This window comes from Colobus angolensis, unplaced genomic scaffold (genome assembly GCF_000951035.1).
Source record: "Colobus angolensis palliatus isolate OR3802 unplaced genomic scaffold, Cang.pa_1.0 Scaffold26, whole genome shotgun sequence".
NCBI lineage: Eukaryota > Metazoa > Chordata > Mammalia > Primates > Cercopithecidae > Colobus > Colobus angolensis.
In genome coordinates this window covers 16,205,243-16,217,859 of record NW_012115821.1, presented here as the reverse complement: position 1 = coordinate 16,217,859, position 12,617 = coordinate 16,205,243, and the positions used below count along the sequence as shown (strand labels likewise).

Below are 12,617 nucleotides of genomic sequence, written 5' to 3'. Positions count from 1 at the left end.
CTAAAACCATAAAAACCCTAGAAGAAAACCTAGGGAATACCATTCAGGACATAGGCATGGGCAAGGACTTCATGTCTGAAACACCAAAAGCAATAGCAACAAAAGCCAAAATTGACAAATGGGATCTAATTAAACTAAAGTGCTTCTGCACAGCAAAAGAAACTACCATCAGAGTGAATAGGCAACCTACAGAATGGGAGAAAATTTTTGCAATCTGCTCATCTGACAAAGGGTTAATATCCAGAACCTGCAAAGAACTCAATCAAACTTACAAGAAAAAAACAAACAACCCCATCAAAAAGTGGGCAAAGGATATGAACAGACACTTCTCAAAAGAAGACATTCATACAGCCGACAGACACATGAAAAAATGCTCATCATCACTGGCCATCAGAGAAATGCAAATCAAAACCACAATGAGATACCATCTCACACTAGTTAGAATGGCAATCATTAAAAAGTCAGGAAACAACAGGTGCTGGAGAGGATGTGGAGAAATAGGAACACTTTTACACTATTGGTGGGACTGTAAACTAGTTCAACCATTGTGGAAAACAGTGTGGCGATTCCTCAAGGATCTAGAACTAGAAATACCATTTGACCCAGCCATCCCATTACTGGGGATATACCCAAAGGATTATAAGTCATGCTGCTATAAAGACACATGCACACATATGTTTATTGTGGCACTATTCACAATAGCAAAGACTTGGAATCAACCCAAATGTCCATCAGTGACAGACTGGATTAAGAAAATGTGACACATATACACCATGGAATATTATGCAGCCATTAAAAAGGATGAGTTTGTGTCCTTTGTAGGGACATGGATGCAGCAGGAAACCATCATTCTCAGCAAACTATCACAAGAACAGAAAACCAAATACCGCATGTTCTCACTCATAGGTGGGAATTAAACAATGAGATCACTTGGACACAGGAAGGGGAGCATCACACACTGGGTCCTATTGTGGGGAGGGGGTACAGGGGAGGGATAGCATTAGGAGATATACCTAATGTAAATGATGAGTTAATGGGTGCAGCACACCAACATGGCACATGTATTATATATGTAACAAACCTGCACATTGTGCACATGTACCCTAGAACTTAAAGTATAAAAAAACAAAGAAGTGATGGTAACCGGCATATTGTCTTATTCCTTATATCACAGAGAAAGCTTTCAACATTTTACCATTGAACATGATATTACCGAAAGCTTTCTTGTAACTATTCTTATTAGATTAAGAAAATCCTCTACTTCCGAGTTTCTTACAAACATTTTTGGGGGCCAGGGATGGATGTTGCATTTATCAAATGCTTTTTCTGTACCTATGAATTATATTCATTTTCTCCTTTATCTTCTTAATTTAGTGGATAACATGATTGATAGCCAAATATCAGTCCAACTTTACATTCCTAAAATAAACACCACTTGGTCATGTCATTTATTTGTCATTGAGTTCAATTCACTAGGATATTTTCTATCATCAGTGTTTACTCAGGAGATTGCTTGTAATTTTCCTTTTTTGTAATATATTTGCTGGGTATGAATATCAAACATATGCTGGCCTCATAAAACAAGATAGGAAATGCTCCCTCTTTTTCTATTCTGGAAGAGTTTCTGTACGATTGATTTCACTTCCTCTTCAAACATTTGGTACAATTCACTGAAAAAAGCCATCTGGGCCTCTAATTGTTTCTGTTTGGTTTGGGTTTTTAGGTTTTTAGTTTGGTGGTAAGATTTTAAATTATAGAATCATTTCCTTTAATATAAAAGACTACTCAGATATTCTATTTCTTCTTAAGCAAGTTTTGACAAGTTGTGTTTTTAAAAGAATTTTTTCATTTATCTAAAATTTCAACTTTATTATCATAAGTTGCTAATAAAATCCTCTCATATTTTTAATGTTAATAAGATTTATAGTGATGCCTCCCTTCATCCCTGATATTGGTTATTTTTGCTGTCTCTACTCTTCTTGATGATTCTAACCAGGATTTGTTATTTTTGTTAATCTCTTCAAAGAAACAGCACTTAGCTTTGGTGCTCCTCTCTAGTATATGTTTATTCTCTATTTATTTAATGTTAACTTTTATGTTTACTATTTCTTTCTCTCTACCTTCTTTTTCTACTGGTTTAATGTGATCTACCACAGCTTTTAAACTTACAATGTCTTCTCTCAACCAAACTGAATGATTTGTTCTTCCAAAGACACTCCTTATACTTACTAGACTCGTGGCTCTTATAGTTTCCACTGTTTATAAACCATATTCCCCTTTACCAAAATCATACCAGTTTTTCAAGGCTCTCTCCAAATTCTACCTCCTCCAGAAAGCATTCTATGTTCTTCTCTTATTTGATATCTTTTGACTCCTCATAGCTCATTTGCCCTTCTTAAGTCACTTTATAACCTGGTTTATGTACTTCATTCCATTAGCTCCTTAAATACTTCGAGCTCAGTTTTTCTGAAAGCCTCACCATGGTGCTGTACACAAAATAGTTGCTCAGTAAACCCTGGTGCTTATGATTCAACTTCAGGAGTTAGATTCACAAAAACTAACCTGGGTAATAGCAGGAATTATTGACTGTCAACATTTAGTCAAACATTTAGAATCAAATACATCATAAGAAGAGTTTGGGAGGAAAGGGAAAGAATTCTCATCTTCTAAAAAAAATCTTACTTGCTTCTAAAAAAATATCTTACTTGCTTCTAAGTGACAACCATATATCATCCAGAGCTAACGTTTGACTTGACCATCACTTAAAACTCACATTTTGCCCATTATTTAAGGCAAATAGTTAAATGGGATAAAGGGGTTTGTTGTTGTTTTATATTGGGGGTTCCAGTTGGAAAATGAGAAGGTAAAGAAATTTCCCAAGGAAAAAAAATAAGCTAAAGGATAATTCTAATATTGTAAATGCACACTGCACATCAAAATACGCAGTCCTTTACAAGTTTGAACAAGTTATCACACCAGGCTGTTAAAAAACGACTTCAGAGCAAGACTTAAAATGCAGGAGGAGAAACAGGGCATATGTTGGCTGTAACATACATATTTGGAGCCCTATTTAGAGTCATGATAACACATACATGTAAAAAGAATGAGTTTTACCTTTTAGCACAAACTACAGCTCTACACCTTTCCAAAAATATCACATAAGCCACTCTGTCTCCCATGAGCTGTCTCTACCCATTCTAGGATGCAAACGTCAAGGCACAATTTCCAAAGTAAATATTGAAAGAAAAAGCATTTGAACCTATGGCTTATCTTTAGTAAAGGCAAAAAGAAGGAGTAAAGAGCGCAAGAGCTTTGAGGGGAAACTTATGTTGAAATCTCAGCTGCCAATTTGACTAGCCGCAGGACCATGGGCAGGTTGCTTATCCTCTCTAACCCGTAGCTTTCTCGTCTGTGAAATGGAGATAACTGTGCCTATTCACAGGTTTATTTTACAGCACATCAAGTGCTGTAGCCCTCATGTGTGGTAGTGATGTTGTTGTCATTGGGTATTACTGCTGGTGCAGGTGGCACTGTTGTTGTTAGTGCTGTTATTGTTTTTAATAGCCACAAAAGGAGCAGGGGCATACTCTTAAGGCCTAAAAGCCATCATCATAATTGCTTTACTAGAAAAACTGGGATTGGCACAAATTTCATATGAACACAGCATCCTAGGAGAAGGAGGTAAATGAAATAAACCTAGGTAGGCCCTACAGTCAAAGAAGTGTCAGCTACTTCATAGTGTCCCTGACCAAATTCCAGGACTCAGACAAGTTCACAATGGGTATTGGGTTGTGTTCAGTAGTCTAGGTTTGCCTTTGAACTCTCTCCCCTTCCTAGTTACATGAAACTCAGGAAAGTTGCCAAGTAGTAGTTCTTGACTTCACAGTGTTCCAGTATATCCCTTTCATATTTTGTGGAACTAAGCAGGCTAAATTTGACCAAATACCAAGATACCTTTTAAGTGAAACTTAACCCAGCTGCAGGTCAGCTCCATGCAGAACAACAGTTATCTACCTGGGCACAAAGACAAAGTAAAGTCTTATTTTTATAACAAAAAAATTAACCTCTGCATTAAAGTTGTACCTGAATGCAAAATCATATTCTTTCACCAATAGTACCACTTACACTTCAGCAACTTAGAGGAACTCAGTCTTACTTTGCTTACTACTTACTTCCAATAAAAAAAAAAAAGCCTGGTGGGGACAAATGTCACTCAAGAAGAACAACTCAAGGCACACAAGTGCTCTCACTGACCATGGGACTGGAAAGTTAAATACCCACAATCCTCACTTCAATTACCACAGAAATACTGCTTTTAACTTCACATTATGCCTCTGGCTTCTTAATCCACTTTAGTTAACAAGTTCACCAAATCAAGCACATATTCTGAAACTTTTACTAAAACCCTTATGTCACTCATATATGTCTTCTTTGATAAATTCTGCTGAAAATCTGATAGTTTCTGCTGTACTAGCAAAATGTTTGTTTTTCCCAAAGAATATCATTTAATGTTTTAAGCAAATGAGATCTAGAAAACTCTATGTATGTTCTTTTCAGCCTCAGCTGCTAAGTTTGGAGTGAAGTTTTATGTGTAATCTCGGTAATTATTATTACTCTAAGGGTTGGGTTTTTACATTTTTTAAAAAGCACAACATTCTCCCTGCCCTTCCATTTGTGATTGTTGGAGATGCTGTAGCCATTTGCTCATAGTCAGGGAAAGGTTGCCTGAAAATAGAGCTCACATGAAGGCAGACAAGATAAGGGAAGGAATAAGAGAAAATGGGATCTGCTAACATCTTTTGAGCCTCTGGATCAAGATATGCCCAAAGTAATACCCCTGTTTTTTGCCAGTAAATTTTTTTCCAATAAATTTCCTTTTGAGTTTAGCCACTTAGAAATAGATTTTCCTTCACTTAAAAGTTCTCACAATGAAAAAGGGGTTTGAGATTATTTGACAAGAACTGCCATTACTGTCATTCATTTTCTTAAAAAAAAAAAAAAAAAACAAATGGCTTTATGAATGACACAAGAAAGTAAAACTTTTGGACGTCATGTTTATGTCATGTCAAATTTATAATAAAAAGAAGTTACACATTCTTTCAAAGGAATTAGCATTAAAGAAAGAAAAAAGAGAAAACAAGCCTTTTAACTGCCATTCTTATTGACAGTTATCCACAAGAGCAGAAAAGAAGAGCTTAGTAAAGAATCTTTAGACACAAAAGCAAAAGAAAGAGGAGCACTGCAATACCTACAAGAAACTAATTTTCCAAGAAACACACACAATGTTCTACATGCAAACTTGGAACATACCTGCCAGACCAAAACAGGATCAAAATTAAAAGTTGAAGCTTCCTGCAAGAAGATAAATTACAAATAACTTTATTCACTTGCCTTCCTTGCATTTTTCATTCAGGTAACTTTAGCTCCCAGGCTCAACTGGCTGGTAGTAGATGTGATGTCTGCAAAAGAACTGCCCCCAATTTGATGCAGGCAGATGATATTTCCCAAGGTTCACCCCAGAAAAACACATTTTCACAACTCCAAAGTCCGGTGGGAGGGGGGTACACAAAAATCTAGAACTACCAGACTGTGGTTCTAAATAGTGCTTAAATTTAGGCAAGATTTCACAGACTTTCACAACAAAAGTCTTTTGTGAGTTTATGCAAAGTGTGTACATGGGGACAATGGGGGTTGAAGCTCACCCTTAGTTCCTCTAAAGAGCAAGAAACAAATAGGGATAATCTCTGAGCCCAATTTAGTCTATGAAATCTCTTCTTTTTTTTTTTTTCTTTGAGACAATGTCTCACAATGTCACCCAGGCAGTTCTGTGGCAAGATCTTGGCTAACTGCAACACCCGCATCCCAGGTTCAAGTGATTCTCCTGCCTCTGCCTCCTGCGTAGCTGGGATTACAGGTGCCCGCCACCACGCCTAGTTAAATTTTTTTTTTTTTTTTTTTGAGATGGAGTCTCGCTCTGTCGCCCAGACTGGAGTGCAGTGGCACGATCTCGGCTCACTGCACGCTCCGCTTCCCGGGTTCACGCTATTCTCCTGCCTCAGCCTCCCGAGTAGCTGGGACTACAGGCGCCCGCCACCACACCCGGCTGATTTTTTGTATTTTTCAGTAGAGATGGGGTTTCACCATGTTAACCAGGATGGTCTCAATCTCCTGACCTCGTGATCCGCCCACCTAAGCCTCCAAACGGCTGGGATTACAGGCGTGAGCCACTGCATCCGGGCCTAATTTTTGTATTTTTATTAGAGACAGGGTTTCACCATGTTGGTCAGGCTGGTCTCAAACTCCCGACCTTGTGATCTGCCTGCCTCGGCCTCCCAAAGTGCTGGGATTACAGGTGTGAGCCACTGCACCCCGCCAAGAAATCTCTTCTTAATTTTAAATTCTATCAAGGCACTAGATGACACCAATGTTTACCCAGGGCTAAAATACAACAGGGTCTCAAGTTCCACTCACTAGGCTGAAGGGTCAGTTCGATTTGGTAGTCAACTCTAAAGCCTGTACAATATGAACTTCCAATATTCCCACCAATTTCATAGGGGTGTAATGTACAAAATCAGATGAGATCACAGCCTCCAGCCTGAGCTATACACATGGCTGAGATGACCCTCTACCAGCTGCCTCCATAACTCAATTTAGGTATGTTAAGGATAGATGTTAATGGGACCCAGACTTCTCTGATAACAAGACAGAAGGCAGTGCTTTTATAAGTTAAGAGGCAACCAAAAAAACAACAGAAAAACTTGAGGATCAGTTTCCTGAAAATTGTATTGATCTTCATTTGTCCTAAAAATACAAATGCCTTATGCCTACAAATCAGCAACATTGCCATCCATAAAAGGAAAACTCTAGGTTCAATTTACTGATAATATGTGGATATGAATTTGCCCTAGAATTCAAGTTTCTCTGCCTTCCCATGTAGATAACCTGAGTTTTTTATTTATAATTTTTTGTTTTATAATAAAACATAATGCTAGAAACAACAAACTAGGATCAAACATATTTTTCTACTTTAAAAAGTCACAAGAAAGGTACCAATTGTCTTTGTATGGAGACATTTACCAGGAAACTATCCACCACATTAGAAGAGATGTTTCTCCTGTTTTTTCCAAAGGCCTTGAGAACTCACTCTTTTTTTTAAAAAAAATGATAATTTGGAAATAGATTATATATACATCCTCTTCTCCATTACTATTTGTGCTGACTTGGAAGGTGGGTGCGGAGGTGGGTGGAAGGGGGACTGAGTCACCCTTTGCAAAAAAAAAAAAAAAAAAAATCAAGTCTTTTGTCCTTTTGTGTTTTCATTTTCCCTTTTTTTTTCTTTTCTTTTTTTTAAGCCTTAACCAAGTATCAAGTTTGATTCCAATGTGAAGTGAGGATAAACTCTGAATTATGAACCACTGGCCTACCATTCCCCAGTGTAGAATGTTCAGTTTCTTTTCAAAATGTTTAAATTATATAAGTTTAAAACAACTGATGAGCCAGGGTTAATAATTATTTTTAATCCTATTGGCATTTGGTGCCTTCAAATATATTTTTCAAACCCAGATACTGCAAATACATTATGAGTGCCTTGACTCATGTAACCTCATTTGGGGGACACATAGTTTCAAAGCAAATGACCTATATCATTTTCACAAAAATCCACTTGGATGAAGAAGTTGTCATTGAATAAGAAAAACAATCCCTACTCAGAATTGCACATGCCAAGAATTCAAGAGCTCATATTAGTTTCTTTTCCCCCAAAACTTGGGAATTTGGGGACAGATAATTCAAAATCATATGCTGCAAGAAGGATTGAGAAGACTCATCATCCTATCAGCAAGCTTTAGAATTCTCTTGCAGGCCCATGGTGACCAGCAGACTCCCTGAGTGTTAAACTTGAGCATGGAATTTTCAGATTGCAAACATCTTGGTTACAAACTTAGTGTTTCTTAATGGAACACATTAGATCAAGAATTATTTATTATTGAGATAAATACTTTACTATTTGCACCCTTCTGGCAAAAACTGCAAATAAAAAGTTTTCAAATTTCTAGATACTAGCAAAGAAATTGAGTTTCATTTAGACCAGTTTCTTAATCATAGATCATGACTTGGCCTTGCTCATTTACTTCATGATTCCTTAAATGTCCTGAATCCTCTCAGAAGGATTTTTCTATTCCTTTAAACAGTGTATCTCTATGCCTGTACAGCTAAATAGGATATTTTGCAAGTACTTAGTAAAGTGTTATTACTTCCAGACTTGGTTAGGAGAAAATACTGGGGTCACAAGAAAGTATTTTTTCTTGAAAAGTATTTTAATTTTGAAAATTTTGCTGATAGCATAATTTTAATTATTTAACAATACCACTGCATGTAAAATAACTTCCCTTTGCCAACTCTTAATTTCTCAAAGGTGCTTTTTATTGTGATGTGAATAGGAGGAAAAGAATTACTATAGTTTTAAAATTTTACTTTTAAAACACACACAAAACCTCCCTAGGATTAGACATGCTTTGCAAAGGAACCCAGCTCCTTTCAGCGAATGGATTCTTGAGCCCTTTATTCTTTTGCCCAGAAAAGGAATCCTAATTAAAGGGCCAATAAATTAAATGTGCCCAGGAAGGTAAAAAATTTCAGAAGTAAAGCACCCAGTAGGGTGCCTAGAGAAAAACACAAGGTTCATTTCATGTTTATATTAGGCACCACCAAGTTAGAACAAACTCCCAAGGCATAACTGTTTCTGACAAAAGTACACAGTTCCTACCTTCATTTCGATGACAGTCTGAAGAGCCTTCGTCTTGGCTGGCTCGGGCTGAAGCTGGCTTCTTCGGTGCAATTCCTGGGGAGGAACACGATAGAAATAAGCCTGACGGTTCATCCTTCCGTTATACCATAACCTTTACACAGGTACTACACAGCCTGCTGGGTCCAGTTTCCCTGTGCACAGACATAAACAAGCCACAGGTGCCTCTTCCCCCACACTCTTTAGCATCCCTCCTGCCTGGAGCCTGCGTTCCAGTGAAAAGCTCCTGGCACATGCGCTATTTCTGAAACTTCCATCAATAATTAATGTCAACTGTGACAAAGCCAGCAAGTAATCATAATCCAAATACTGTTCAACACTGGGGCTGATGCCCAGCCATCAAATCATAATTTACTAAATTACATTACTCTGTGCTCCCAATACAAACACAGCAAGGAAACAGAGGAAAGAAAATGACTAACGTGGTTGCAAATCCGCTGCACGCATGGCATTTTGCTACCGAGGTAGGTTTGAAATGAGCAATTTAAAACCATTTCAGTACAACTGTGTCACTTTTGAGAGTGATTTGATGAAACCCTGTGAATCTCTTGCTTCCGAATTTACAGTTTCAGTCCTTGTTTAAAATCACATCTGTGGGTGATATATTTATGTATCATGATGCCAAGAAATTAAAATTGGCATTAGTACCAACAGTGTTAGAGGGGAGGAAAAAAAATTGTTAAAGCCAGATGTGGACCCAAAAACCCCTGTAACGATGATGAACATTTATTTAGGTAAAAAGCAAACACCACGATCACAATTTTTATCTTGAAGGGTCACTTTTTATATGCTTCTCCTCAAAAGAACACTTCTGTTGAGACTTTGAAAAGTTGCCTCAGCAGAAGAGAGAGATAAAGACAATGTGCGTTCGGATCACACTTGGATTTTCTTAACTATCAACAGGTTTAGGACAGTGAGCAGTTGGCAGGAGTAAACAAAAGTGCTCACACATACGCACGCTGCTGATTCAGGTCACCTATGGAATAATTCTATCGATACTTACTTCTGCTTCCACAAAAATCAATTTAGAGTCAACATGGGGTAGTTCTAGACTTTCAGAACCACTGAATCACAAACACTTACTTTTTTTTTTAAAAAAAAAAAAAGGAGTTAAAAAAGAGAATCAATATCATTTCTAGCTTTCTGCAAGTAAAGGCATTTAAAATTAACTCTGCCTCCACCACTATCATCTACTATCACTGTCACTTCAAAAAGATATGACATGGGGTCGGGCACGGTGGCTCACACCTGTAATCCCAACACTTTGGGAGGCCGAGGTGGGCGGATCACAAGGTCAGAAGATTGAGAGCATCTTGGCAAACACGGTGAAATCCCATCTCTACTAAAAATACAAAATTAGCTGGGCATGGTGGCGCGTGCCTGTAATCCCAGCTACTTGGGAGGCTGAAGCAGGAGGATCACTTAAGCCAGGGAGACAGAGGTTGCAGTGAGCTCAGATCGCACCACTGCACCCCAGTCTAGTGACAGAATGAGACTCTGTCCAAAAAAAGATAGGCCACGTTAACGTAAAAGCTATCAGAACACTCAAGACCCACAATAAAAGACAGTCCTATCCAGGATAAGATAAGCAGGCAATCTTTTGCCCACATCCTATTACGCTATTATTATATTTGCCAGTGGTCCAAGAAATCTTACAGGTGGAACATAGGGCATATGTCCAAGGACCAGTGTAGGGGAGTTAATGCTACAGCTCTGGACCAGGAATCTGAAAATAACATTTTCTTTTTTTTTTTTTGAGACGGAGTCTCGCTCTGCCACCCAGGCTGGAGTGCTGTGGCCGGATCTCAGCTCACTGCAAGCTCCGCCTTCCGGGTTTTACGCCATTCTCCTGCCTCAGCCTCCCGGGTAGCTGGGACTACAGGCGCCGCCACCTCGCCCGGCTAGTTTTTTGTATTTTTTAGTAGAGACGGGGTTTCACCTTGTTAGCCAGGATGGTCTCGATCTCCTGACCTCGTGATCCGCCCGTCTCAGCCTCCCAAAGTGCTGGGATTACAGGCTTGAGCCACCGCGCCCGGCCACATATTTTCTTCTCAAACTAATCACTGGCACAAATCAGCCACCCTGTACAAAGCTCTTTCTCAACCTCCAATTTGAGAAGTATGTTCCTAACTATTCAAAATGCTCTTGCATCAGTCAGGATATTTTTTCCCCTAACATATCCCTGGGAAGGGATGAAGTCAACTGTTATCAAACATTTATGAATAGAGAAATACAAAGAGATCCTGTGTCCCTCTAGAGGCACTGGACTGCAATCATCTGGCAACACTACCATTTTTGGACTCTGGAAATGGCAGAGATTTTCTGAAGGAATGACCTTAAGGCAGCTGTCCTTTATTGAGCATCTGTGATGTTCCTAGCACTGCTTGTCTCATTCAAGCCTCAGCACTACCAAATGAAGATGTTGTATATGGTGAGCACAGTGGGCTGCTGGAAATTTAAAAAAACCTGCACCCACCATGGTCAATATCAAGCTACCCAAGTGGCATCCCTGAATGCAGACTTGGGAAAGGAAACACAATAGCACCCCCCATTGTATGATATTTTCTACCACACAGACACAATAAATGTAACAACCTCAAGATCTTAGATAATAGTAAAGTGTAATAAGAAATTAGGAAATTATGAGTTTTTAATGTAATTTATTTAATTGTGTGTTTGTATATTTAATTTGTAACTTTAGTTATTAGAACAAGTTTCCAATCAATTTGGAATCAATATATGGTTTTTTTCCAGCTTTCATGGGTCACTACAACCCAGTGCCAACATAGCATTGGGTGGATCCTATGAGATTTCAACCTCCACAAAGGAAAAATCTACTTGGTCCTCAATATTACTTCCAAGATTGCTGGAGTTCACTGGACCAATAAAAACTCATAGACAAGAAAACAGAAAGTAAGTCACTTGTCAGAGTTTCTCTGTAGCAACTGTTAGAAGAAATACATTTCACAGATCACCCATTCTGATGCCAGGTGGCACTGAAATCTTTTTAAAAGCCAGGAATGCAATTCATAATAATTTCATACCATAACAATTCCAAGTTCCAGAATTAAAATTATAACTTGAAGAGAGAGGTTAAGCTTGTATAAAACAAGGAAAAATAATGAAGAAACGACTACGCAACACAGTGAAAATAAAAACCCCAGGGTAAAGGCAGGTGCTGCTGTAATTTGTGCCAAACACAAAAACATTGTCAAGGGTAAACATGCAATAAAAAAACTAAACTTGTAGCAATAGTTATGCAAAAATGGAAACAGAGTTCTCTTTGCTATAATTATACAAATTAAATTATAATACAAACCAGCTAAAAATCCAGATTGGGCCCTTACCCTCTGTGTCACTCCTTTAAAAATAAAATAAAATCTCCAATTACCCAAGAATTGTAATTTTCTTAATTACAATATTTTTCAACCCTGACTTCATAGATTATGAGGATCACCTTGATTCCTAAGGTGTCAGGTAAATGAAAATTGTAATCTATACCCAGACAACATGGACTGTCTGAAAATCCCATCTCAAGCACTTCACCTATCTCTGAGATTTGGGATTATTATAATACTCACCCTGTGGCAGAGGACCAGTTGCCCAAGGAAGGTTTGTGCTCCTCTTCCATACTATAGAGTTGTCGCTAGGAGGCCCCACAACCACTACCTAGATGGGGCCATGGGACTTATTTCTGGCCAGTGGAATGTGGTTAGAAATGTGCAACTTTCATAAAAACTTCCTAACTAGTCCTCAACTCTCCCTCTTTTTCTTTTGTTTGAACACTTGTTTTTATTTTTTACTTATTTTTTTT

At 38.2% G+C, this 12,617-nt stretch overlaps 1 protein-coding gene across 2 annotated transcripts in view; it reads right to left on the bottom strand.

The window, feature by feature from the left end:
* ERC2 (ELKS/RAB6-interacting/CAST family member 2) overlaps window positions 1-12,617 on the bottom strand; it is a 987,567-nt gene that overhangs the window by 681,113 nt on the left and 293,837 nt on the right. For both annotated transcript variants that reach the window (XM_011947267.1, XM_011947268.1), the window contains exon 4: window positions 8,765-8,839. In XM_011947267.1, coding sequence (XP_011802657.1) covers window positions 8,765-8,839 — 75 coding nt within the window. The remainder of the gene's footprint in view (window positions 1-8,764; window positions 8,840-12,617) is intronic.